This window comes from Psittacula echo (genome assembly GCF_963264785.1).
Source record: "Psittacula echo genome assembly, chromosome: 11".
NCBI lineage: Eukaryota > Metazoa > Chordata > Aves > Psittaciformes > Psittacidae > Psittacula > Psittacula echo.
The window spans coordinates 6,031,901-6,058,814 of record NC_137746.1 but is presented as its reverse complement, the minus strand read 5'-3'; the positions used below and the strand labels follow the sequence as shown (position 1 = coordinate 6,058,814).

Sequence of the window (26,914 nt, the reverse complement as noted above, 5' to 3'; positions counted from 1 at the left end):
ACACGGAGAGGGAGGGAGCGAGAGGAGAGCAGCTTGTCCCAAACTCGGCACTGGGGAGGGAGCATTTCCAGCCCCTCGGAATGGCCACCATCACCTGCAATCGCTTCACCGAGGAGTACCAGCTCTTTGAGGAACTGGGCAAGTAAGTTAGAGATGGGGATGGAATGCTCGGAGTGGGGCTGTACCCTGGCTGGGAACTGCCAGAGATGGGAGAAAGGAGACAGGCATGGAGCAAATGCACTGGGGAGCAGTGGGGGCAGATTTGGGTTAGGATGGGGGGGATTTGGGTTAGAATGGGGGGCTGCCTGCTCCATCTCTTCCCGAGTTCGGGTGCTCGGTTGGGAGCTGGGGTCAACCCCATGGGGCTGGAGCTGCCCAGGGAAGGGGGCGGCTGCCATTCCTAGGGAAAAGCTGCTCCTGAATGTGGATGCTGCTGGCTCCCCTGGGAACTTCTCCAGCTGGGAGGAGGGACAGGACCGCGGAGGAGGAAAGCCAAACCGCGGGTGCCCCTTGCATTTCCTTAGGGAATTTCTCCTTGTGGATTCACCGGGGTTTGGTGGGTTCTGCAGGAGACCCAGCCTGCCTGGCAGCCCCTGGTGGCGCTTGGACAGTGTCGGGATGTCTCCCACCCCTATCCCACTGTGAGCATCCCCCTGGGTGAGCCACAGCTTGACCCTGCTCTGCCTCCTGGAGGGCTCAGCTGGGCAGGTCGGGATGGTCATCGCGTGTGCCTGGATCAGGGTGTGATGTGTGTGCAAACAGAAATGCCCATGCATGGCATCCGGGGGCACACCGAGCATCCCGGGGTGGATTCCAGGAGATTCCAGGTCCTCCATGCGGGGCTGAGGGAGGGATGCTCCGTGTCTCCCCGAGCATGTGGCTGTGAAGCAGGTGCAGGAGTGAGCAGGCGTGTGCCTGTGTTTTGGTTCCTGTGCCTTTTTTTGGAGCTGGTTTGTGAATCTGGGGCGTGTGGCCACGTTCCCATCGGAGCAGCTCGGCGATGTGGTGCCTCTGCTGGGTGGTTGGTGCCCGGGCTTTGGATGTGCAGCCGTGTCCATCCATAGGCTCCAGCCCCGCATTCCTGCATCTCCTGTGCCTAAACCGGCATCCGCACACATGTGGGAGTGTGAAACGAGGATAAGGAGAGGATGGGGATGGAGAAATCGAAGGTTGAAACACAGGAGGGTTTTGGGCCAGGCTGAGCACTGTCAATGTTCCCCAACCAAACAGCAGCACAAAGTGCAGCTCCCTGGATGCAAGCAGAACCTATGGTCCCAGGATGTGCACGTCCATCCCCTTGGCACTGGGGTTCTGGCAGGGAGCAGTGGGTCAGGGAGCAGGTCCCTGCAGTGGGGACAGTCCCCACTGGCACTGCGGGCATGGGAATAGGGAGTTGGTGGCGAGGTGGGATTTGGGACCTGCTTTTCCAGAGGGTTCTCATCTTTTCCGGGCTCTGAGGCTCTGTGGTGGTGGCAGGGGGTGGGCAGGAGAGGCAGAGGCTGCAGGGAGCCTGCGGGGAGGCTGCTGGGTCCTGCCTGGACAGATGTGGCTGCGGGGATATGGAGGGGAGCGTGAAGGCCAGGAGCGATGGGGAGCACCGGGATGCGTTTGGGATGCAGCACTTTGCTAGGAGGGTGCTGACACTGAGGGCTGAGCACCCAGACTCGGGGGCTGCCCACACTGCTCAGCACCGCAGTGTAAACCCTCCTCGACAGATGTGTTTTGATACACTCCTGAATGAAGGAACATGTGCCAGCTCCCTGTGAGCATCACACCCCAGCCCACCCGACCCCTAGGATGATAAAGGGACTGAGCTCCAACCAGCATTCCCAGCTTGGAGCATCCCTTAGCTTTCCCCTCCACTCCAGCAGACAGGTACCACCGCAGCACCTAGGTGTGTTCCCAGCTTAGGGGCTTCTCCAGGCTGGTCAAGGCACTGTGGAGCTGGTTGGGGATTTTCCACTGGGATGGGTTCCAGCACATCCTGGCACATTCAAAAATCAGCGGTTTCCCATGGGGAAATTTCCACTTTCTGGGCTTAGAGAAGGAAATGAGGACAAAGCTGCACCTCTGCTCTGCTGCAGCAGTGCTCACAGTGGGAAACGGCATTCCTCCTGCAGCGAGATGCTCCTGGTGCCGGTCAGGATGTGGGGTCTGGCAGGGGTGAAGCAGGGCGACAGCACAACTCTCCCACATCCAGACCCCAAAGGAAAGCAGCATCCCGCAGGAGCTCAGAGCAGAAAGGGTCCATCTTGAATTTGCTGTCCCAAGGGACTGGGGCAGTCCCCTGGGGGGACATGGGGTGTCCCCAAGCCTGGCTGGCAGGAGGAGAGGTGCTGGGTGCCAGGCTGCTGCACCCACCAAGCTCCTTTGCCACCTCCTCTTCTGTCACCCATCCTGACACCCAGATGGGCTGGGGGTTAAGGTCCCGCACATCAAACGGTAGCACTGCAAAGGGGCTTTGTGGATGGGGGTTCTGCAGAGCCTACCCCATGGGGCACGATCCTTGGCACATCTCTGCACCTTCCAAGCAGGGACGTGGACCTGTGGAAAACCCACTTCTGCACCCCTGGCAAAGCCCAGCAAGCGATGGGACTCTCCAATCTCCCCCATTGCTCCTTGCTTGCAGAAGGGGACCAGGTAAAGGTGAGGAGCAGCAAGGGGGGGGGGAACGGAGAGAGGATCCTGCCCACAGCCCCCCTGGAGTAGGATGAACATGAAGTGCGGCTCCATCGGCACCTCCAAATCCGCCTCCAAGGCAGGTTGTGGGTGAGGCTGGGGACAACCACGGCACTGAGCGGTTCGAGCTGATCTGCGGGAGATGGGGTTATTAAAGAGACCAAGGGAAAAAAGCAAACATGGAGGAACAAAAATTCCCCAGCCCACACCGAGCTCTCGAGAGAGGAGATAAAATGCCTCGGAGGAGGAGGAGGTGTTGAAGAGAGGGAGGGCGGCAGCAGCGCAGCCCAGCGCTGGCAGTGAAGGTGTGAAAAAGGGAGAAGCGGAGCAGCCCCGTGGCAGAGCTGTTGCTCGGGGGAAGGTCGTGGGGCCGAGGCATGGACGGGTCGTACCTGGCCCAAGGACCAAGGGCTGGGATGCAGCGGTGCTGGAGCTGAGGGTTGGAGGGACAGGGCTGGATGCTTGGGTGCGGGTTCAGGGGCACCCTGAAATGGCAGCCGGTGGGGGGACATGGACGTGGTCACTACTTGTGGTCCAGTGCTAAAACTGGGACACGCTGTCTCCTCTGGGATGGATGCCCCATCTCAGAGCTAGGCAGAGATGGGAACCCCCAGCTGCTAACAGGTTTGGGGTCCATCCAAAGAGCCAGCACCCCAGGAGGGAACTGACCCACGCCACTGCCCATGGCCAGGGAGCAGGACACGTCTCCTTCAAAAGGGGTTTCTTGCACCCAGATGGGGCTGAGCTCCCTGCCTGGTACTCCCTGCACTACCTGCAGGCAGCCTCTGGTGCAGGAGGGACTCCCTGAAGGTCTGGACAGGGACTGGGACAGAGCTATGGCAAGTGTGCTGTACCCAGGGTGTCCTGCACCCAGTGCATTGTGTCCCCTCTGCCCTCCGGGCTCACAGGGTCTTGCCTGTGCTTCACGGAGTCCAAATAGATGTTTGGTTTCTGTTAAAAAGGCCCAGTGAAGCCAAAAGCCATGAACGCAGGCAGGGGTGTGAGGCCTTGTTCTCTGACAGTGCAGTGCATCCCATCCCTGGATGCTGCATCCCACATTCCATGGCTCCCTCTTCTCTGCCGTTTGGTTTAGTTTGAATAAATGCATGAGTGAGTGGCTGTGGGCATTGGGATCAGGAGTGGCCATGGGTCCCACAGCCTTCAGGGCATCTGGGACATCTACGTCCCTCTAACTCCATGTCATATCCTGCAGCAAAACCCTGTGGCTGGGACACAGACCCTGAGGTGGGGCGGATGAGTGAGGGCTTCCCTGCTTCCTGCACTCGCTGCTGCAGACACTCCTGGCACTGCAAGAGCAGCACATATGTCTTTAGGAAAGAAATATAGGAAAGATGGGTCACAAGGATGCACAGGAGTCTCCCAGTCCTGGGCTGTGCAGGGTTCCCAGCGGGATGGGGAAAGTGGCACTGCAGGGCTGGTGATGGCTCCAATCTCCCACACGCACAGCAAGCTGGATACAAAGCATTTTGCTCCCCCTCTCCAATTATCCCCCCCTCACACTACAGGGATATTCTCAGCTCAGCTGTTCCAGCAGCCGGGATCAGACAGCAGGATGGGGAGGCCGGGAAGCACCGGGATGCTGTTCCCCTGGCACGTGCCGTGAGCGATGCTCTGCGCGGCGGCGCTGGGCGCGTGGGCTGCCGGCTCCGCTGGGGCTCCAGCTCCATCCCTCCGCATCCCGCCGCTCGCCTGTTCTCCTAAAGATCCCATTCAACCCCAAATTGCCCATCTCCACCCGCCCCCACCAGTAAAATCAATTATCCGCCGCTGCTCGCCAGCCTGGCCTTTTATTCCTCAGCAGGGAGCGGGAGCTGGGGGGGGGAGAAGGTGGGGCTGGAGGTGGGAGTGCTTTTGATAGTTGTTATTTTAGCGATTGGAAAGGTTTGGCAGGGAAGGAACCTGGTACAAAGGTTGTGCTCAGCAGGGCTGGAGCATGCGTGTGTGCGTGTGCAGTGCAGCAGCTCTCAGCATCGTACTGGTGTGCTCTCAGTGCTATGAGCTGGCAGGGCTCGCGGTGTGGGATATGGGGCAGAGAGGCTTCTTTGAAGCATCCCAAACACTCGTGTTCATTTTCCTGCCGGGAGACCCTTGCACATTGGCTCGTGTGTGTGCAAGCAGCAGCAGCATCAGTACCCATCCTGCTTGGCTGCAGTGGTCCTGGTTTGCAGGGTCCCTTGCGCTGATCCTGTCCAGTTTTGCATATGAGGGCATCTTGCACCTCTGGCCTGCACCCATGGTTGTTGTTCACACCCTTCTGCAAAGTGCTGCTGTGATCGCATGGTCTTGAGCATGCAAAGCCACACACATAGGCTGAAGTGAAGTGTCAGAGTGCTGCATGCTGGCTGCAGCCATCCTAGTGTCCCTCGGAGCCAATATCCCTGGTAAATTACTGCCCCTTCTATCCGAGGGAATAGGTAGGGCAGAGCCTGGGAAGGAGAGGAGGAGGAAAGGTGCATGATGCCTGGGTTGTCCCAGAAGCAAATCCTGTGTTAATCCATGTGCCTACCCCTTTCATTCCCCAAGGCCAGTGGTGCAGGGAAGCCAATTTAGCCCCTTCCCTGCCCAGCACTCAGCCCCATCCCTGTCCCTCACCCCACAGGCACATTCAGAGCTGAGCCCTTCAGTTCTCCCTCTGGCTTCTTGTCTTCCTAGGGGTGCTTTCTCCATTGTCCGGAGATGTGTAAAGGTGCTGGCAGGACAAGAGTATGCAGCCAAGATCATCAACACCAAGAAGCTGTCTGCTCGAGGTAGGTGCTGACGGTGTTTTTGGGGAGGTGAGAGGCAAGCAGGGTTTCTGGAGCAGGAATCTGTCCCCTTTGGATGGTTCTGGGATGATGCCTTCGATGTGCAGCAAGGCAGGGGGTGTTTAATGTGCAGTGGGGGAGCCCCTTATCCCACTCTGTCTGTATGTGGTACACACTGAGCTCCTTTATGGATGCAGTGAACATCCCAAGGAGATGTCTTCATGGCTGCTCACTGCATCCCATTCAATCAAATGGATATACCAGGACTCTGGGGGTTTCCCAGACCCCAACCTGCCTGGGGAGCTGCAGGACCCCATTTCCCTCTGAGACCCCCCCACAACCCTGCACACCATGTTGCGGCAAAGTGATGGATACAGCCCTGCAGCAAGTCAAACTGCTGCCAGCCTTGGGTGCTGGGTAGCACAGTTATTCTGGGAGCATCACCTCTGAGAGGTGACCCTCTGTCCCCGCTCTCAGGGGCTGCAGGTTCCCTTATCCAGGTACCTACATCAATGAAATGGGGAGATCCTTTAAGTGGGGGGTTGATTTCATTTCTGGCCGGAAGTGGTCCCTCACCCCTCACTGCTCTCTCATTAATCGCTCTGGTGAAGCATGTTGCTGCTGGAAGAGGCACTGGTGGGTCTGTTCTGGCTGCTCCTCGGGGCAAGGCTGAGCTGAGCCAGCACAGAAAACCTTCAGTGAGTCCTTGCCTCGAGGCAGGGACCGCTCTGCCCCAGGCATCTGACAAAAGAGCTGCAATGAGGAGGATGGAGAGGATGGAACAGCAGCTGCCGTGCCCCTGGCTCCGGCTCCTACTGTCTGGGTCCATCAGGGAGTGAAGGATGGGTGCCGGGAGTGAGCTCCCTGCTGGGAGGGTTTAATTAACTCCCTCCTTAGTTTCCTTCCCTAATGCCACTGCTCACCTCCAATGGCAAAACTGAAATGCAGAAAACGGTGACAAACTCCTTTCTGACCCCAAATTAAATCAGTGCTTTGCAATCTCCCTCCTGCAGTGCTACCGAAGAGGCACAGCACTGATGCTGAGCTCCCCCCTGCTCTCCCCAGCATCCCTCTTTGGGCATGTGGACCATTCTCTCCCTCTGAAGCTGAAGGCTCCCAGTCCAGGGCTCCGGGCTGGTTGTACTGGTCTCGGCGCTCAGCTCCTGCCCGTACCCCAGAAAGCAGCGGGGTGGGCAGCAAACACCTCCTGGCCTGCAGCGCTGCCTGGAGCAGCAGATTGAGCCGCCCTCCCTCTGCTCCCTCCTGCCTCCGCTTGCCCGCTCCCCCAGTTTGCCCCTCTCCATCCTCTTCCGGGCTTTGCGCTGTCCCTGCCGCAGCTCCGTGTCCCTCTGTCCCCTGGAGAGACCTCACTGGGGTTATTTTCCCCCCTGAAATCACCACCTGCTTCTGCTGATGGCCTTGAAATCCCCGGTTCTGCAGTGATAACACAGGAAATGGTGCTGCGAGGAATCCCCAAAGGCGAACAGGAGCCACTCTCCCGCAGGGATGTGCCTAGGGATGTGCGTAGCCCTCACTCCATAGGGATAAGCACCTTTCCCAGCCCCTCCTGGGTGCCACCGGCTCTCCAGCGCTGCCCCTTCCCCTTTGGAAGCACTCCATCTCTTCCCCCCTTTCATCTCCCTGATCCATTTTCCTCTTCGCCTGGTTTTCGCTGGTCTCCCACTCCCTCCCCGTGCTGTCTGCACTTGATCAAAGCACACCAGCCTCCCGCCAAGCCGCCTGTGCCCGGCTTTGCCTTCGCAGGCGTTTTGGTGGTGACAGATTGCGAGGGTACAAAGAGGGGGGCAGCGCCTGGGGGGGGCTGCATGGTGCTGAGGGTGCCGCGGCTCAGCCAGGGAGATGGAGCTGAGTCGGGCGGTTTGTGGTGGGAAAGGGATGGGGGTCACATTCCCTGCCCTTTCCTGTGATCTCTGGCTTCTAAGCAAGCAAAGGAGCTTTGCTGCATACGAGATTCCCCTTGGGCCATTTGGCTCCAGGTTGCAGATGGGGAAACTGAGGCAAAGAGTGAAAATCAGTGACTCACCTATGGTCGCTGTCAGGCAGGAGCAAAGGGGGACAGAAAGCAGCTCCCAATTGCCCAGAGAAGTGCTTGTCCTCACTGGTCACACTGTTCCTCCATCCTTTCCCTGCCCTACACCCCACAATGGATTTTGGTTGTGAACAGCAACAGCCTAAACCCTGCCTTGTCCCTGTTGCTGTGTCCCACGGCACTGGGGAGCACTGCTGGGGGCTGAACAAGGCCAACAAGACTGTCCCAGACTTTGGCTTTCAGATCCCAGACAGGCTGCAGAATCCACCCCAAGCTCCAGGGTGAATGTCTCCTCGATGTCGAGCCCCACAGTTGCTGCATGGGTGATGCTGAGCCCTGGGGAAGCTCCAGCCCCAGCAGTGAAGGGGCTGCATTGCCTTGACATCTCAGCATCAGAAACACTGAGGTTTGGTTTGATGCAGAGTGAGACTCTGGGGTGTGAACCTGCAAGGTAACACTGACAGACAAGCAGCCCTAATTATATCCACACTTCTGGGTTCCTTCTAGTGTGAAATGCCTCCAGACAAGGCACCTCCATGCAGGGTGGCTGGGGCAGGTAAAAGGAGGGAGAAAAGTGCAGAGCCAGGGAAAAAGAAACAAAATGATTTGAAAATCATTCTGAGCTGCTCCAGAGCGGAGGCTTTTTTGGCTCAGCTCAATTTGCTTTACCCAGAGCTCTGCTGTCTCACATCCCTGAGCCTGGCAGAAGCCAGGGAGATGGACCTGTGCTGCCTGTTTGGAGACTGGCCCCAAAGCAAAGCAGATTTTCAGAGCCAGGGTTTTGTGATATAAGAAAGCAAAGACCTGATGTGAAACGGCTGGGGATGGAGAAGGGAGTGAAGTGGATGGCCCCGTTTCAGCCTGACATCTCTCACTGATCGGCTTTATCTTCAGCTGTTCAAACTGTACCATGTGGGGCCAGGAATGCCCTTGCTGAGTGCCTGTGCTTGACTGCATTAGAGAAAACAGAGCAAGTACTGCTGGCAGTGATAACTCAGGCAGCTCTGGTGTATTCCGGAGGTGATCAGGGGCTGTTCAGCAAACAGAGGGGAGAGAAGAGTGTGAGGGATCATCCAGCACCCAGGACTGCCTGTGGCATTGGTGGTTGGGGGCTGCATCCGTGCTGACATACTGTCCCTCAGGCCCTGATGCTGAGCATGTCCCCAGACCCATTCTTCTTTAGCGGAAAAAGGATGGGTTTGCTCCTTGACAGCTGCTCTATGCCCCCAGCTTCCCTGTGCTGGCAGCTCATCTGAGAGAGCACGGCAGGAGCTGGGAGCAGATTATTCCCTTCCCCAGACCCTAATTTAGGGCTGTTGCCTCTTTCAGATCACCAGAAGCTGGAACGAGAAGCCCGGATCTGCCGCCTGCTGAAGCACCCCAACATCGGTAAGCACATCCTGCTCCTTCCCTGCCTGCCAGCCGAGCAGCCAGGCAAATGTGCCACTGTTCCATGCTGGCTTTGTGCACTCCTGCTCTCCCATGCTCCTGCCAGGGCTGGGGGGTCCCTATCAATAACATAACCCTACCTGCAGCACCACAAGCTGTTTGTCCTTGCCCTGTGCTCCAGCCACCACCCCAGAGACGGAGAAGGGGCTCAGTGCCTGCCCTGTAGCTCCACAGAGCATCCCTCCTCTTCCTCACGGGAGGCAGCACCTCCAAACGGGGTCATGGGGAGAAAGGCTTCCAATGCACGCAGGGGGGCCGGTCCTATCTAACCCACTTGGCCATAGCTCCTCAGGGAGAAGCGGGGCCACAGCAGGCTGCAAGGGGCTATTTTTACTCCTCTCCCGCTCCCCGGGTGCTGTGTTCCTCTGCATGCTCCAAAAAGCGGCTGCAGCTTGGAGCAGCAGCAGCAGCACGGGGCGTGTAGGAGGAGCGATGGCGGGGGGAAGCGAAGACTTTCCCACCGACCGTCCATCTGAGAGTAGCCTCCTTCGGAAAAGCTGTTTCAGGAAAACTCCTGAGCCCCTGCAAAAGACAAAAATAGGCCAGAAGGAGAGAAAGAGAGAGAAGGGAGGGGAAAAAAACTGCAGCAAAAAGAATTCCCAAACCCCATCTTTGAGAGTGATGCTGATGCTGGTGGTTCGGCAGTGGGAATGGGGATGAATCCCCTCTCCGCTGCACCCCAGGATGTGCCAACCCCAGTGGGATCCTTTTGGGAAAGCATTTAGGGGTAGGACAATAGCTCTGCAGCCGTGGAATCTGCAGCCAGGAGCTGGGAGCTCTTCCATGCTCCTGGTGGCCTGGATCTGTCCTTCCCAAGATGTCCTGCAGCAGATGAAGGGGGACAGACCCAGGGCCACTGGGACCAGTGGTGCGGCTCCTGCTCCATAAATATTTCGGTTTGGAAGGAGCCTGTCAGCTTCCATGTGCCTGAGGCACACGGCTGAGTGGCAGCTCTGCCCCGCATTGCTGGGGTGCTGGACACTGCAGGATCCAGCTGCTGTCCTTCCTCATTCCCTGCTTCGGCAGGACCCCATTTCCTGCAGTCCTGGTGGGAAGCGCAGCCTGCCCTGGTCACAGCAGCATCTGGAGCCTTTCCTTTGCTCCAAAATACACGTAAGGATTGCTGAGACCTGAAGGAAATGTGCTGTAAAGTGTGTGAATAACAAGAAATACTGGGAATGGAGGAACCCATTGCCTTTCCTGCTCCCTCATCCCTGCTGCACCATACCTCACTGGCCATGACCTGCAGAGATTGCAGGCTCAGAGCACCCCTGCTGTAAGCACAGTGCTGGAAGGGGTTAACGGCATGAGATGCTAACAGCCCAATCTCCACTATTTATACCCAGGAGGTTCTTCTCCACCCCACACCCTCTCTCCCTTCATCCCCCCCCACTGCTCCTGCTGCTTGGAAACTTGGGCTCCAGCTTCCCTTGCATGCAGCACAAGCCAGCTAATTACCCACCAGGAGCTGGAATGAGCTCTGCCACTGCAGACCAGTCCTAATGAGAGGAAGAGGAGTCGCTGCTGCAGGGGGCGAGGGGAAGGCAAGGCAGAAAACAGCTCTCCATCTCTCCCATGGAGAAGCATCCCAGCTGCTGATGGTCTTCGCTGGCTCCTTACCTGTGTGGAGGGGTCCTTCTATCTCTCTATGGGAATGCCATGCTGTGGCTGTGATCCTGGAGGAACCAACCTGTGCCTGCAGGAGAGCCCTGCACAGAAAGCCTTGCATGGGTGGTCAAGGGCAGCTCCAGGACCCGCAGCACATCCGCGGCACTGGGTGATGTATCAGGGAGAGCTGCAGTTTACCAAAGCTGCATTTCCTCACAGGGAATCTTTCCTTGTTGGGGAAACTTTGGCTACACCCAGCCCTGGAGGTTTAACTCCAGGTACCCCTTGTCTACTGACTCTCAGTCCTGAAGCTGTGTCCTGCCCCTGCCTCGGACCTCAGTTCTGAGCTGAAGTGGTTTGGCCGGCACAGCTCTTTGTGACTGTGGCCAGTAACAGATACTTGTAGGATCAGGCTATATTTAGAGCGGCTGCTCTTTCTTATGCCTTATTCCTGGCTCCTGGCAGCTACAGGCAATGGGGCTTCCCAAAGCAGGGGCTGTATCTGAACCATCTGCTTATCGTTACACTGACCCTGTCCGCACTGAACAATACCCTCAAATCCCTCCCAGGGAGGATGAAACAGGAGGAAACATGTTTCTTCCAGCAGAGGAAGGCAGAAAAGCTGGGATTACGTGTTGGAGAAAACCAGGGAGCAGACAGAGGTTTTGGAGTGCAGGGGATGTCTGCAGAGGCCAGCAATGGGGGAGTATCCAAGTGGGAATCTAGGCCTGAATAACCAGAACCTGCTGCATGGTGACAGGTTTGCGCCAATCTATACCTGGCATGGTGTGACCCTTGGTGTGATGATCGGGGTGAGATGCAGCCCCACAGGAAGAGGTGGGAGACAGGGAGAGCACTGCCTCCAAAGGAAACTTATCCCGTGGTGATTCCTGGATATCCCTGACCTGAGACCACCCAAGGAGGAAAGGAAGGTCATGAGCAGAAACAAGAGCAGTGTCAGTGTCTGGGCTGGCAGCCCAGCGCCCTGGCTGAGCTCTCCCTGTACCCCGATGGGGCAGAGGGCTGGGGCATCTGCTCCTGCAGCCTGTTCAGGACACAAGATAGCCCAGCAGCTGCCAGGGACCTCGGCCAGGCACCAGCCCCGGGCAGTCCCTGATTTGGATGTGACCTTTGAGCCTTGCACCCCTGCCAGAGGCTGGGGATGCGCTGGGGTCCAGCCAGCAGCAATAGCAAGAGGAGGAATAGTCCTGCTCTGCCCTTCCCCAGCTCCTGCTTGTGCCCAAACGGGAGCAAAGGGGAGCAAAGTGGGAGACAAACATACCCCATAACCCTTCTGTCTCTGCTGCAGTGAGGCTCCATGACAGCATCTCTGAAGAGGGCCATCACTACCTGATATTTGACCTGTGAGTAATAGTTAAATGCATCTCTTAATCCACCGGCAGCTGCGTGCTTCCACCCCGGGGTGATGCACCCTGCATCCCACAGCCCCCCCAAGCTCTCCCCCATCTGTCACCTCACCCAAAACCTTCCCACAGGCTGGGTTTGAGCCAAGCTTGGGTCCTCTGAGCCAAGCAGAGGGCAGACTGTGCCCCGCACACCCAATGCTCCCCCTGTGCATGTTGCAGTGGTGTTTCGGAGGAGTTTGCCAGCACTGAGCGTGCCATAAATCAATCCAGCTCTTTGAGACGGCCGAGTGTGACTTGCCCTGTTCTCCTGCAGGGTCACTGGTGGGGAGCTGTTTGAGGACATTGTGGCCAGGGAATACTACAGCGAAGCGGATGCCAGGTGAGCACGGACACACACTGGGCTGTGGAGGGGACAGCAATTGTCCCCTTCTCCTGTGAGCTGCTCCCTCCCAGGGTCCTGCATGTCTGGCTTGCACAGCACAAGTTTCTTCCATGCTGGGAGGTGTTTTACAGCCGCTCTGCAGCACATCCACATAAACCAGATGTGTAGTGGAAAAAACCAACCACAAACCCAACTCTTTTTAACTCACTCAGCCCCTGCGCCACGAAGTGTGTGTGTTACTGCAGGGATGGCTTCCCCTTGAATAAGGCTTCTGCCAGCCATCACTTGCAGCATCTTTCTTCCCCGGGGTGATGGCACAGCCCACATCTGATGTCCCTGTGAAGGACCAAGGCTCTCTGTTCTGGCAGGGGGGAAGTGCAGCACCATGCTTGTGCCCCAGCCAGAAGCATGATAGCACAGACACCACACAGTCCTCACCCCTTCCCCTCGCAGCTGCGCTACCATCGTTTGCAAGCATCTCTCTGGCATTTATCACTTGCAAGCACTAAGGAGGAGCAGTCAAGACAGGCTGGGTGGGAGGATGTGCTGGAGCTCTGCTTCTTTCCACCACCCCGCTGGCACCAGGTACCCTGCTGCAAAGGCAAGGGGCTGGGACCATCTGAGCCACCCCTTCAGTCCATGCTGCTCGGCCAGCGGACATCAGGATCCTCATTTGTGTGAGGGGACATGATCTGGCCCCCTCCAGCTATTGCTGTGTCTCTTGGCTTTGCCCCCAGGATAAGCATAGCCCATACAAATATCCAAGGGAGTGGTAAGCTCTGTCTGCATGGAAATATTGCAGAAACCAATCTCACTTAATGGGTTGCCTGCACTGAATCCACTTACAACTCATCCACTTATTAGTGTCATGCAAATAAAATCAAATACATGTAAATAAAGGCGTTCTGCCTTGCACACAGCTCTTTGGGAGCAGAAATGATCATTGCCTTGGTCCTTTCCCTTTCTTTCTCATGCATGCAGCAGAGATGGGGGTTTAATGAACTAGATACAAAGCCAACAGACACAGCAAGAGCCACCTGTGTTAGAGGAGGCCAGGGAAATGGGGCTGAAGTGAAGGTTACCTCTGTGTTTGAGGAGCACATCTAGGTTTGGAGACCATATCTGGGCTCACACTGTGACTACACCACTGGTCTCCAGCTGCTGTTGCTTCTATGGGAACCCCACGGGTTCAGCTGTAGCCCCCATGCTCGCAGTGACTGGGTGTCTTACTGGGTTACAACTGCTCCCTATGGTTGTGTGGCTTTTGGTGAGGGGGACGCTGAGCTGTGCTACAGGGCTGCTGGTGGGATGCATGATGGGGAGAGGGGCAGGGGGTGAAATGCTGCCGAGTAGAAGTGTCAAAGGGAGCTCTGCCTTGCTGGCACTTCCCTGAGCTCTCATCTTTCTCCTGCAGCCACTGCATCCAGCAGATCCTGGAGGCCGTCCTGCACTGCCACCAGATGGGGGTGGTCCACCGGGATCTCAAGGTAGGAGCTGCAGGGGAATTGCTTGTGAACCCCCTATGCCATGCAAAACCCTGTAGAGCAGTGCCCAGTGTCCTCCAAGGCAACTGAAACAGCAGTGAAGAACAGCATGTAGGGCTTCTGGAGAGTCACAGGGCAAAGACCAGCTCTGGGGTGAAACAGCACAAGGGAAAGGGGCTAGAAAGGTCCTTGTAGTCCTTTTGCTCCTCTTCAACCCCTTTCTCCTCCTGCAGCCCGAGAACTTGCTGCTGGCATCCAAGCTGAAGGGTGCTGCCGTCAAGCTGGCTGACTTCGGCCTCGCCATCGAGGTGGAGGGGGACCAGCAAGCATGGTTTGGTGAGTTGGACTGGCCCGAGGTGGGGCATGTTCCAGCCCTTGTTTGATCAGGGGGGGCTCCGGGAGGGATGCACATCCCCAGGAACTGAACCCCAGGTCATGGGAGCATCCTGGCAGCACCAGCCTGGGAGGCAGAGGTTGATGTCTCCAGCTGAGCCCCTGGAAACAGCCCAGTATTGATCCAGGGCACAGGCAAACAGCTCCACAGGACTTGGTGAGTCACCAACATGTCCTGGTGAGCTGGACAAGCCAGCAACAGGGGCAGACCCCGGTGGAGGAAAGCCTCTTCCAAGTGCTGGATGTGCATGGCAGAGCACTCCAGGCTGATGCACCAGCCTGGGGTGTCACGTTTTGCTCTGCTTTTGGGATAAGCAGAGGTTTCTGGAGGGAGGGTGCCTGTCGCACTGGGTTGGCATGTGCCAGGACCAGGGCTCTTGGCTCTCATGGCACTGCTGGTGAGCTGTGTGGGGATGGGAGCTGCATCCTGGCAGTGTGTGACGGACTGTCTATCCCAGGTTTCGCTGGCACCCCGGGATACCTCTCTCCTGAGGTGCTCCGGAAGGATCCCTATGGCAAAGCTGTGGACCTGTGGGCTTGTGGTAAGTCAGACCGGGGCTGAAATGCCAGGAGAGGGCTGGGATGGCTGCGTGGGATGAGGCAGGCTGTTCATCCAGCATGTACTGAGTCACAGTTGCTAGACACGTCTCTGGAGGTCAGGGTGGAGGATTCACCCAGCAGCAGCCGCAGGGGAGCCTTCTTCCACCTGCAATGGGGAGGAGGCATTGCCTAGCCCTGCCAGGGCACGTAGCTTGAGGCTGTGCATGGTGGCTGCTGTCTATCTCCCCAGCTGCTAAGCACATCAGCATGGAGCTGGACCCACCAACAAGCCTTTCGCTCCTTAATCAGGGAGCAAATCCTCCCATTTCCTTAATGTTTCAGTTTCTCTGCTTGAGTTGGGCCATTCCCTGGGTTCAGTTTGCTCATACCTCCAACGACGAACTCTCCCACTGATCCCACATCTCTCCTGGGCAGGCGTCATCCTCTACATCCTGCTGGTTGGGTACCCACCCTTTTGGGATGAAGACCAGCACCGACTCTACCAGCAGATCAAGGCTGGGGCTTATGATGTGAGTGGATCTGTCTTGCTCCCCCCTTTCACAGTGTCCCCTCTCTCCTGCTGTCCCTGTCTTGCAGCCTGCTGCTCCAGAAAAGCAACCAGGGCAAATTCAGACAGATGGGAGCAAGTTTCCTTCCTCTACTCTGTCCAAGCTGCCGTGCCCATGTGCACACTGGCATGTTTCAGTTCCACTTTGCAGGACAGATAGGTCTCATCCTGGGCCTTCCACTTTCCTCACTCCACTCCTGCTCTCCAGTTTTCCATCTGGCAGCTTTTCCAGTTGCTACTGTCTCCCCAGTCTGTCCCATAAGCAGGAGCAAAGGGTTGCAGGAGCACCAGCTTAACAGGCTTCTGCTCCTTCTATTGCTCTCTGCAATCTCTCACCCTGGTCCCTTTGCTTTGGCAGTTCCCCTCCCCTGAGTGGGACACAGTGACTCCCGAAGCGAAAGATCTCATCAACAAGATGCTGACCATAAATCCATCCAAGCGCATCACAGCAGCAGAGGCTCTGAAGCATCCCTGGATATCGGTGAGTTTGGTGGCACTCAGTGGTTAGGATTGAAGATCTGGAGATGTGGGGGTTCACAAGAGGGGAACATCTCACCAGGAGCACATGTTATCAAACATACTGCCTGGCTCTCTTCTCCATCCTGGGAAGATGGTTCCTGGCATGGTTCCTCCCAGCGCTCTCAGAGCAGCCTTTTCCCTGAGGCTTTGCAGCAGAGAAAAGCCGGGAGTGTGAATGCAAACAGCATGTCCCCGGGGGAGCTGGTGGTGGGAGAGACACACATGTTCCCAGCCCTGGTGGGGACAGGCTGGTTCCTTGGCATTACAATGGGGGGGGGGGGGGCCTTTCCTCGGGGATGGTGGGAGCAGGCTTGTGTTTACCCATCCACACACCCCATCAGCAACCTCCTCGCTGCACCTCACTGCTCCGGCTGCCGGTTCTCGCCCTGGATCAGCACCTAAAGACAGGAGGAGTCCATGGGTTTAACCCTGGGATCTTGGACCATGTGCAGACCCTGAGCACACTGACTGGTCAGCTGAGGGGTTAATGCAGGGGGCAGCCAGCTCTGCCTGCATCCCCCCCTGCCAGAGCAGATCCTGCTGACTCCAGAGCTGTGATCTCCTGCTGCCCATTAAAGTTTCATCTCCTGCTGCTGCAGGCAGCTCTGGCCTCTGCCTTGGCCACGGGAGATCTCACACATGTGTGAGAGCAGGGCTGGGGGAGCCTCTTCCCACCCTGGACCTGCTCTGAGCCGTGTCTCTCTTCCCCCAGCACCGCGCCACTGTGGCATCATGCATGCACAGGCAGGAGACGGTGGATTGCCTGAAGAAGTTCAATGCCCGGAGGAAGCTGAAGGTAACTCTCATGCTCTCCAAGCTGGCTGTAGAATGCATGGTGGGTTTGTTCCCCATATGGGAAAGGACAGGGTGGTGCCATGGGGGTGACAGACAACTGGGGAGCCCCACTGCGAAGAAGGGAAAAGAGACGGAGTGCAGTGGAGGCTGCATCTGGCTGGGGTTAGAGGAAAGCCATGGTGAAGGAAAGCACTGAGGCACACGGCTGCCCTGGACTCTGAGATGAGGACTTTGCCACTGGAGTCAGTGTTGAGGAAGCTCCTCTGTGGGGCAGGACATGGATCTGAGAGGCACAGGGAAGCCCCTTTGCTTGACGAGCAATTCACTGGGCAGGCAAGGAGCAAAGTGATCCATAGACAGACAAACAGCTCTGGCTCATCCACACCAGCAGCCCCACAAGCTCCTCCTTCTCAGATGCTGCCATGTGCTGCAGCCTGGACCCCCTCTGAAATCACCATCTCCCCAGGCTTCACTGCCAAGCACCCACCTTCCTGCTGCTTCTGAGCCTCAGCACAGTGCTGGGAACAGGCTCTGGACACCACAGTGCTTCCCCCAGAGCCGGAGACACAGAACGGGGCAGCTCTGCTTTGTGCCACGATCAGAGCCATCAGCACTCCAGGCCTGGCGGTGATGTGGCACAGAGCAGTACAGCTGCAGGCCACTAACAGGATTATTAAGGAAAGAAACTGGCTATAAACTATTATTACTTTTTGGCTAGACAAGTAATCAAATTAGTTCAGGCACACACTTCAAAATAGTAATTCATTACTGCAAGCAATCAGTCCGAAGTAATCCCATTATTCACTGAGCAGTTAGTTGGTAGCCTCGGCTGGAAAAGGGGAAGCATGTTTATAAATGTTATTTTGTGGTGGTGATCTTTGCGTGGCTCCCATGAAAAATCCCTGTCCACTTAGCTGGCACAGATTTAATTGCAATGAAATCCGGTTCCGCTCCCGGTGCCTTCCCTTTCTGCCAGCCCCGATCAGCGGAGTCATGCTACATGCAGGGCAAGGTAGAATGAGACTGAAATGTGCCCCGGGGATATTTAATATCCCTTTAATCCTGGAGGAAAGGCAGTTTTGGAGCATGCAACCCAACGCTGGGGATATGGAGTCAGGTACTCAGGGGTGCTTTTGATGGCAGGAGAAGGATATCATCCCGTGGGCCTGTTTTCTTCCAGCGAGGTGGCTGGGGACAGGTGATGAGCAGGGCTTTCTATCGCTAAGGCTGGCAGGAGCGGAAGGATGTGAGGGGCCAGGGCCCAGTACACCCTTTCCTTCTGCCTTCTGTGTCTTTCAGGGGGCCATCCTCACCACCATGCTGGCCACCAGGAACTTCTCCGGTAGGTGCCGTCTCCGGGGCTCACCTCCTTGTCTTACAGGGCAAACCCAGAGGGTTCCCTAGAGAGCCAGCTTTGCCTCTGGTGTCACAGTGGGGCTGAGGTTGCAGCCTGGTACATGGTATCATGTGCTAGTCCAGGCCATGTTACCTAGTACCTCCAGGCTGGGTTGAGATGCAAGAGAAGTGTCTGGCTGAGGCACAGTGGTCCCCAGAGGTTTAGTCTACATCCAACCATCTGGCTTGTGCCAGGGTAAGGATATGGGTGCCGAGGGCAGCCAAGGCTCAAGCAGCTGGTTTAGTGTCCTCCTGGAGATGTTTGTGTCTCTGGGAGAGCATCCTCCACACCATGAAAGTGCTGGAAAGCTCCCTGGGTTCCACTGCAGGCAGATGGCAGCAGGGTCCCTCGGGGTTAATCCTGCAGGGATCTCCTCCTGCTCCCTATATCCCAAAGCCTGCATAGAGACACGGGAGCAGAGCAAGGAGCCAATCTTTGCATGGAGAGAGGTCCTGGTACATTCACAAGCTCCCCTGCCCCAGTGTCCTCTTGGGGACACCCTGCTGCCTCGGACCAAGCCTTGCAGATGGGATTCCACAGGCATCGTGGCCATTCCCAGGCACAGAGCTCATTCTCTTGCTGTCACCTACAGCCCTTGCCACCACTGTGGATGGCCCCAACAGAGGTGCTGCAGTGATGGGACAAGCCAGCCAAGCCTGGTATGCTGACTGAGGGGGCTGGTGGCATCTACTTGGTGTTAGATGGGTGCTTTGCCAAGGCACCCCACAAGCGAGCTGTAGGAGATGGGGGCTGCTGGCCCCGCTGGGTGCCGGGGCTGTGTCCGTGGCTGGTATCTGCATTTGTCAGGGGGGATCGTGCTGGTCCCACATTTAGCACTTGTGGGCAGCTTGGGATGGGGCTGGAGCAGCCCAGCAGCTGGGGGGATCCGGTGTCAGCCCCCGCACCGCCGGGACACTCAGCATCAAAGGGCAGGAAACTCAAAAGCATCCCTCATCGCGCTGCCTGCCCCACGCACAGCTCGGCAGGGGATGGCGCTGAGCCCCTCCGATCCCAGAGTGTCCGTGTGCGGGCCGGGCGGTGGGCGCTGGGACAGGCGCCTGCTTTCCATCCATGTCAGAGCATGGCTGCAGCTGTCGGCGGCCCCGCAGCACATGATCCCGGCAGCGTGGGGCTAAAATTAGAGGGCGGCAGGCGGGGAGCCCATTCCACAGCGCTGCACCACGCTGGGGCACCAGCACCCCCTGCACACAGCCCTGCGGCCCCCATAGCGCAGTGTGACGCGGGGAGACGGGGCATGCCCCTGGCCGGAGCCACCGGGGCAGGCCGGGACGGTCACCCCTGAGGGTTGTGCTGGAGAGAGGACGAACGCCGCTGCTCCTGAGGGATCCTGCCGCCCGGCACCATGCTGCTGCTCCTCGCCCTGCTGGTCCTGGTGCCCTGCCTGGCTCTCCTGACCTCCTTCCTCCTCTCTCCAGGAGGCAAGAGCGGTGGCAACAAGAAGAATGACGGCGTGAAGGTAAGCGCGCTCCCCGCCGCCCTGTCCCGCCTGCCCTCCGCTGCTGCTGGGCACTGCGGTGGGGTCTCTGTGCAGCGCCGGGCCCCGCGGCACTCGGTGCTGTAAAGGGCAGCTCTTGGCCCGGCTGTCCCTGTGTGTCCCCGTGCTCGGCTTCTGCCAGGACAGGCAGTGCACAGCGCACCCAGAGAGGGGAGTGAGGAGAACGTTTCATTGCTGACCCTCAGGGAAGGCAAGAGGCAGAGGCTGGACCAGGAGAGGGGACAGGGGACATGGGGTTCACCCATCAAGTGAGATGGGTAGCTGCATTTCCTGCTCGCCCCAGCACGTGGCTGGTGGGGCTGGGCTCGTCCCCACCATCCTGTTCCATCCTGTCCTCAAGGGCTGGGGTGCTGCTGGGTGGCACATGGGTGTCTTCAGCCCTCTCAGCAGCGCTGCTGGCCCGCTGTGCCCAGTGCAGACAGAGCAAAGGAGCTTGGTGATACTTGGCAGAATAAATGGCTTGGTGATGCTTTCAAAACAAGCTGGTGCTTGTTTTCTTGGCCTGCAGAGCCCTCAGGTTCGCCTGACCCTCCAATGTGGGGCCAGGCCATGACAAGGTGGCTCCTGGAGGCAGCAAAATCCTGCTGCCGAGCAGCTTCCTCTGGTGATACGGAGATGTGGTGGTTGGCAGTGGTTAGCAAGCTCTGCCAAACTCCTGCAGGAAGGAATGATCCACCCAAGGTCTTTCCTTACCTGTTTCCTCATGGACACAAGGCATCACGCAGCAGGGAGAGCTGGCGTGATCACATTCCCCACCACAGGACAGGTCAGGCAGAGCTCTGCGAGCCTGGCTGCAGCATGGTTGCTCTCCTTCCTTGAGCCCTTTCACAATGACCCAGCTGCTGGGCTGTGAGGGGAGCAGGGTTTTGGGAGAGCAGAGCCCTCAGCTGGCTGCTGCCCTCCTCAGTGGAGCCAGGGCTCTGAGGCTGGATTGTCTTTCTCTCTCTCCTTCCAGACCCAGCAGCTGGGACAGGACAAGCCTGCAAGGCTTGAGACCATGCACAACTTCCAAACCTCCACAACAGACAATTCTGGAGCAACCTGCTCTAGTGGAAGGTGTCCCTGCCCATGGCAGGGGATTGGAAATGGATGAGCTTTAGGGTCTTTTCCAACCCAAACCATTCTATGAGTCTATGATATGATTCTGTGAGAGCCATCAGGAGATGCATTTTTAAGATGTAAAGGAGATTGGTGGAGGGAGAGCTTTCATCAGGCCTGGCCCAGCAGAAAGGGACAGCCTTGAACTTCATCTCTAGCATTGCTGGGATGGTGTGGTGGTAGAAGACCATTTGCCAGCCCAACTTGCTAATGACACTCCCTCTTGGACTTCAAAGTAGCTTTGAGGGCAGCTGTTATCCTAGGAAGTGGGGCACTTATAGCAAAATAGCTGGTTTAGGTAAACAGGCTTCTGGCCCATCACTACAACTCAGTGAGGAGAGTCTGGTTTCAGAGGCTGGTTGGTATTCCCAGTCCTCAGCCCCTTGTTGGAGAGTGGAAAGCAGCAAGTGAGGCTTCACCCTGAGCGCAGCCAGCCAGCCAGCCAGCCAACACTTGGCTCAAGAGAGTGTACGGGCTCTGCAGAATGAGTCTGCATTTGTATTGCCCGCTTTCCAGTAAGTAGAGGTGAGACAAGCTCGCTAGATGGCCAGGAGGTAGAAGAGGAGAAGACAAAGTAGAGGCAAACTCATTCCCAACAGGTTGCTTATGTTGGCCACCCTCAGCATTATCATTCCCACCTCATTCGCATGCTTAATCTGCGGGGATTTACAGCATAACCCAGTCATGGGGCACAGGGAAGCTGGGTGCTCTGGGCAAAGCTTTGATGGCCCATGTCAGGGCATCGCTGGTCGGTGGTCATTTCTTTCCATCTTGCTGGAAAAGTGAGGCAGGAAAGTGGAAACTTGCCTTGTCTGGGTGGGAAGGGAATGGTCCTGCCAGCTCAGAGCAGGGCTGTAAGTCAGGCTACGTGGTGTGAGTCATTGGAGGAAGAGTTGTGTTCCCTTATGGAGGAATCTGCTGGACTGACCATCCCCATGAGGGCAGCCACCGCTGCTGTTGCTGCCTAAAGCTATGCAGTGGGCAGCGGGTTGCTGCCTTCCAGCCTGCCCCCACAGCCCTCCAGCACGGGGATGGTGCTAGCCCAAGCTCTGAGGACTCCAAACACCCTCCTGAGGAGGTTCCTCCCTTACTAAAAGCATTCACAGGACCAAAACTCCCTCTCGAGCCTTGCGCTGGGGTCTGTGGGAAGTCTTCCAGTCCCAGCAGCTACAATACCTTCACTGCCCTGTGTAGTGTCACATCTTGTCCCATTGTAAACTAATGAACTCACTGCCCCATGTCACATCCTGTCCCGTCCTAAATTAATGAGCTCACTGCCCCGTGTCGCATCCTGTTACTGTATGTCCAGACTCGACGCGGTCACTGCTTTGTGTTGCATTCTGTTGCGTCTGAAACTTCTGCAGTTTGCTGCCCCGTCTCATATCCCTGGGTAGCAGAAGCTGTCAGCCCTGCTCCAACAGCTCTGTTCCACACGAGGTTCTTTCTAAAGTACTGCAGCTCACGCTGCCCTTTAGGACATCGGTTGTTTTGGTGAAGGAGGGACGAGGATTAATGTAGGAGCTGGCAAGGGAGGAGAGAGCTGCATCAGCGGAGGGGGAAACTTGGTGATGCTGCTGCTGGGAGCCAGTGAGGATGTGAAAGGAGCAGTGAGGGGGAATGGATATCAACAGTTTTTACACTGCAGCCCACACATGCACCCTAATGGGTTGCTCCATGGGCTTTTCCAAGAGGTTTGCACTCTGTGTGCTGCTTTCCCCTGTGACGGCAGGAAGAGCCAGTGCCCTGTTAAATGTGCTTGTAAATACTTCGCTATTTGGCACTGCAGCCTCTAATTCCTGCATGCTGGTGTTCCCTGCTGCCTGCTGTGATTCATCCCCTGGGAGCCGGAGGTGGAGAAAGGGCATGAGGCCAGCATGCACATCCCCCTGTCTCCTGGGTATGTTAAAGATGGAGATGGGAAGCAGAACACAGCAAGGAAGGAGAGTCCAGAAGTAGTTTGGAGTTGCAGGCAGAAACGTGGCTATGGGGTCATCCAACCCCAAAGCTTTAAAGCCTACTGCTAGTGGTCAGGAATGGAGATAAGTATGTGTAAGGTCTTCTCTTTGGAGAAGACTTGTCCTGATTTAAAGCACTGGACCTGTGCTCAGGACAGCTTCCCACGTGGTGTGTCTGCCTTGTGGGGTTGAGTAGCAAAAGCGACGCTGGCTTTAAACCAGCCAGACTAGCACTGGTCTAGGTCCAAAGCTAATTGAGCATCTCCACACTAGTCAGCAGCATGGGCAGATGCACCCAGAACAGCTCCAAAGCCTGAATGTCGGTATGGCATATTCACAGGGTGCAGGGTGGTGGAGCTGCCTTAGCTTTTCAGCATCCCACTCCTGTTCCTGCAAACTTGATGGCCTGGTCACAAAGCCACCAGAGTGGCCATCAGGTCCTAGGGGACTCCCTTTTGGACTAGCCAGGTCCTTGAGATGAGCAACACCAGAGATTGTGGCAGGTCAGGTGCCAGCAGGAACACGGGGAGGGAGCTGGCATGGCATCACCAGCACCACAGCCTGCAGTACATCCCTACAGGAGCACCAGGTTGCCCCCCCTGTGCCTTTCGTTTGACCCTCCAAGAGGACCACGAAGGGTGGCTCAGGAGCTGCTGCCTCTCACGTGCTGCTTTCAGCCTTTCTCACTCTGTGTCTCTTCCTGTTCCATCTCTTCTCCTTGTTTTTCCAGAAAAGAAAGTCCAGTTCCAGCGTTCAGTTAATGGTGAGTGTCCTTCGTCTTCCTCAATGCCGATATTGCTGGGCGCCTCCACATGCTCCAGCTCCCCCCGTTTTTGGAAGTTACCTCGGGGTAGGGAAGAAGGGACACCGGGGTTGGAGGGAACATCCTCAAAGCCGTATCACCCACAAACCCCATAAACAGGGTTGGTGCAGGCACTTGCTGGCTGGTGGGAAGCCAGCCCTGGTTCTTGCTGATGGGTTCTCATGCCGTTTCTCCCAGTTCTCCTGACTCAGGTCTGCAGGCTGCATCGGTCCAAGGAGCCTTGGAGAAACACCTTCCATGCCTCTGCGGGGACTGTATGGTCATGGGACACCTTGCCAACCTACATCGGGGTATTATGGGTAATACATAAGCAAGGCTCTGCTGGGAAGAGCTAGCAGAGCCATTGCTCTAGCTCCGCTAGCAGAGTTGCCTTGATGGGGCTCCTGGACAGAGACAGGGGGTCAGAACCCCTTTTTCCCCCAAAAATCTGTGTAGTGCTCAGCTGTTTCTTGAAAGAGCTGTGTCTCAGCCTTCGATGGTCCATGTGGGTCTTGGAAGCACTCTGTTTTATTGTACATTTCTCTCCCTACTCTGCGGTCAGTGTGGTCTCTCTCACTCCTACACAGTCCCCTCTTTCTCATCCCAGCTCCTCCTCGCTGTTAATTTGTACATCTCTCTCTTTATCGTACAGTCAACATGGTGTCTTCCACCCCTGCACAGCCCCTCTCCCTGCCCCTCCGGCAACGCTCCTAGGAACCCACCAAACCCCCCTGGACCTGCCCCATCTCTGTCCCCACAGGTGTCGGTAGGAAAGGCAGCGCCGTTCCTACGGGACCCTCCACAGCCCAGCTCTTGTGCCCTTGGCTACAAGGAGTGGAGGTCAGGGAGGGCTCTGCCAGCGCTGCCCTAGAGCTGTGGTTGAGGACGGGTTGGACCTGCTGGTGTTTTCCTTGCTTTCCATCCGTCGGCACAGTCGGGTCGGACTCGGGGGGCTGTCGAACACACGAGCTCCACCTGGCGTGGGGAGATGGCCCCTCTCACCGCCCCGTCCCTCCTTTCTGTTCTTTGCTCAGGAATCGTCGGAGAGCACCAACACCACCATCGAGGATGAAGACACCAAAGGTACCGGCAGGGGCACATGGGGAAGCGGGCAGGGTGCTCCAGAGGGTGCCCTGGGGTTGTTAGTCTGGCCATCTCTAATGAGATATTGGCCTTGGAGAAACCCACCACCATCGAGCTGCCCCTGGGCCTTTCAGAGGTTGATCCTCTGATGGTGAGGAGGATGGGGTAACCCAAAAATAGGGATGTTCCCTGAAAGCAGGCATGGAAATGGCAGGAATCTGCAGGGATAGCAGCCCGGCTGCCCGCTCCTCCAAAAGAAATGGCCCTTTGGGAATAGCCTCCAGGGGAAATCCCTGCCTCCCACCTGCCTGCCAGAGTCAGCTTTCTAAGAATAACCCAGGGAATAACGTATCAGTGCTAATTTGTAAAATCTCTCAAAGTGATCTGAGCACAAACCAAGATGGACTTTGGCCTGACATGAGGGTTAATGCGACATGAGTCCTCCTGAGGAAGGCAGGCGGTGCTTGGGAAGTGGTGGGTGTCCCTTTCCTCAATCCTTGAATTAAATCAAGCATGATGCTGCTTTGCATTTGAAGCAGAGCGTTGTTAATAAGCCCAGGGTTACCTCTGACAGCTCCTCCTGCATCCCAGGGAGCTAAGCCTGCCCTTGTAGCCCAGTCCCTTCCCAGATGAGCCGACAAAGGCCAAGGGCATCTCACCACTCGGTGATTAACCCTTTTGCTCTTTTGGAAAATACAGGGGTTTTCTGTGCTGCCCTGACTTTCAGGGATGAAAGCCCTTTCCCACATCTCTCTCCCACGTCACTCCCCTGCTTTTTCCTTGGACAGTTTCCGATGTCCCCCAAAGCCATGTGGTCTCTTTCTAATGAAAACCAGAGCTCTCACCGATGCTGCAACACCAGCACTTCTGCTTTGTGATCTCCTTTTATTTTCTGTTTCTCTTTAAACCAACAGTACGGAAGCAAGAAATCATTAAAGTCACAGAGCAGCTGATCGAAGCAATAAGCAATGGTGACTTTGAGTCCTACACGTGAGTATGCTCAGCAGGGGGTTGGATCGGGTGTGGGCTCAGCCTCCCAGAGCGGGTCCTTCCATGGAGGTTTTACTGCTTCCCGGGGTGACCAGGTTGATGTGGTGGTGTGGCATTGAAACCGGGAGGCAAGGGACATCAGTTTCCAAACCTGATGCTTCTCACACTAAGCCGACCACAGCTCTCTGGTCTCATTATTATGGATGAGCCTATTTCTGGTTTGCAGAGAGATGAATAACTGTAAACACGATTTATGGTGGAAGAAGGAACATTGCATCCATGGTATCCATTATATCCAGATTGCCACAGGCTGTTTGGAAGCATAACTGCTTTCTACTTGCTGAGCTGATGCTCTTCAGAGTACCCTTCTGTGTCCAAGGCCTATTTAATTAGCGTTGTCTGAGCGAGTGCAGGTCTTCATCCCTGCCTCAGAGAATCACAGCAGGGATATTTTGATGCAAAGCAGAGAATATGACTTTTTCCCTGCTGTTTTTATTTCCTACAAAGAAGATGGCCATGTTTTGGGAGGTTCAATTTGAGATAGTGATTGATGGAGAATTTACCCTGCCTGCTTGGGGTCCCGGCTGCAGTCAGCGGGCTGGAGGAGAGGTGGGGTGGGCTTCACGCAGCATATAGGGCTGAGGTCAGTTCTGCCTGAATTACTTGCTGAGGGAGTCATCCTGAGCATGGGCTTGCAGGGTCTCATGCCTGAGATAACCTCTCCCTTTCCTCTCCCCTTGTTACCTCCCCAGGAAGATGTGTGACCCTGGCATGACTGCCTTCGAGCCCGAGGCTCTGGGCAACCTCGTGGAAGGCCTGGATTTCCACCGATTCTACTTCGAAAACCGTAAGCAGCCCCCTTGCATCTTGAGGGACCCTTCCCACCTCCCATGGCCCCAGCTGTGTCTTGACCTCCATCAGCTTCCTGCAGAGAGGAGGGAAAGGGTGGTTTTGGGAGCACCTCTGGCTGATCTGGAAGATTCCAGCAGGAGGAGAATCAAGCCTGTTAGGTCAGCTGGCTGCATGCAGAGGAGTTGTTTGGTTAGCTGCTTGCTAGGTGGACCCATCCGGAACTCACCCATGCAGCACTGACTCAGCCCCTCCAAGCAGAGAGTCTAACCCAAGCATCTCCCCTTCCTGCAATGCAAAAGCCCCCCAGACTCCATCTGCTGCCTAAAGCCACTTGTCCTTGTGCCCTCTTCAGTGTGGTCCCGGAACAGCAAGCCTGTGCACACGACGATCCTGAATCCCCACATCCACCTGATGGGAGACGAGTCCGCCTGCATCGCCTACATCCGCATCACGCAGTATGTGGACGCGGGAGGGATTCCCCGCACTGCCCAGTCCGAGGAGACCCGCATCTGGCACCGCCGGGATGGCAAATGGCAAATTGTTCACTTCCACAGATCCGGTGCACCCTCGGTCTTACCGCAGTAACCCCTGTGAGGCTCCGGGGACAGGGAATGGGGGGGCAG

The 26,914-nt window shown here is 56.7% G+C and overlaps 1 protein-coding gene across 2 annotated transcripts; it reads left to right on the top strand.

Moving 5' to 3' along the window:
* Window positions 1-80: 80 nt before the first annotated feature.
* On the top strand, window positions 81-26,876 carry CAMK2A (calcium/calmodulin dependent protein kinase II alpha; the record flags this gene model as incomplete). Of its 2 annotated transcripts, XM_080626825.1 has the most annotated exons (18): window positions 81-142; window positions 5,353-5,447; window positions 8,824-8,883; window positions 11,861-11,915; window positions 12,232-12,297; window positions 13,715-13,787; window positions 14,018-14,120; window positions 14,636-14,719; window positions 15,153-15,247; window positions 15,644-15,766; window positions 16,517-16,600; window positions 17,899-17,941; window positions 19,432-19,472; window positions 23,295-23,327; window positions 24,401-24,449; window positions 25,364-25,439; window positions 26,192-26,286; window positions 26,644-26,876. In XM_080626825.1, 18 exons carry the CDS (start codon window positions 81-83, stop codon window positions 26,874-26,876), a joined length of 1,470 nt encoding a protein of 489 aa, XP_080482951.1. The 2 variants fall into 2 exon arrangements, with proteins under 2 accessions (XP_080482951.1, XP_080482952.1); XM_080626826.1 differs by lacking the exon at window positions 23,295-23,327.
* Between the last annotated feature and the right edge of the window lie 38 nt (window positions 26,877-26,914).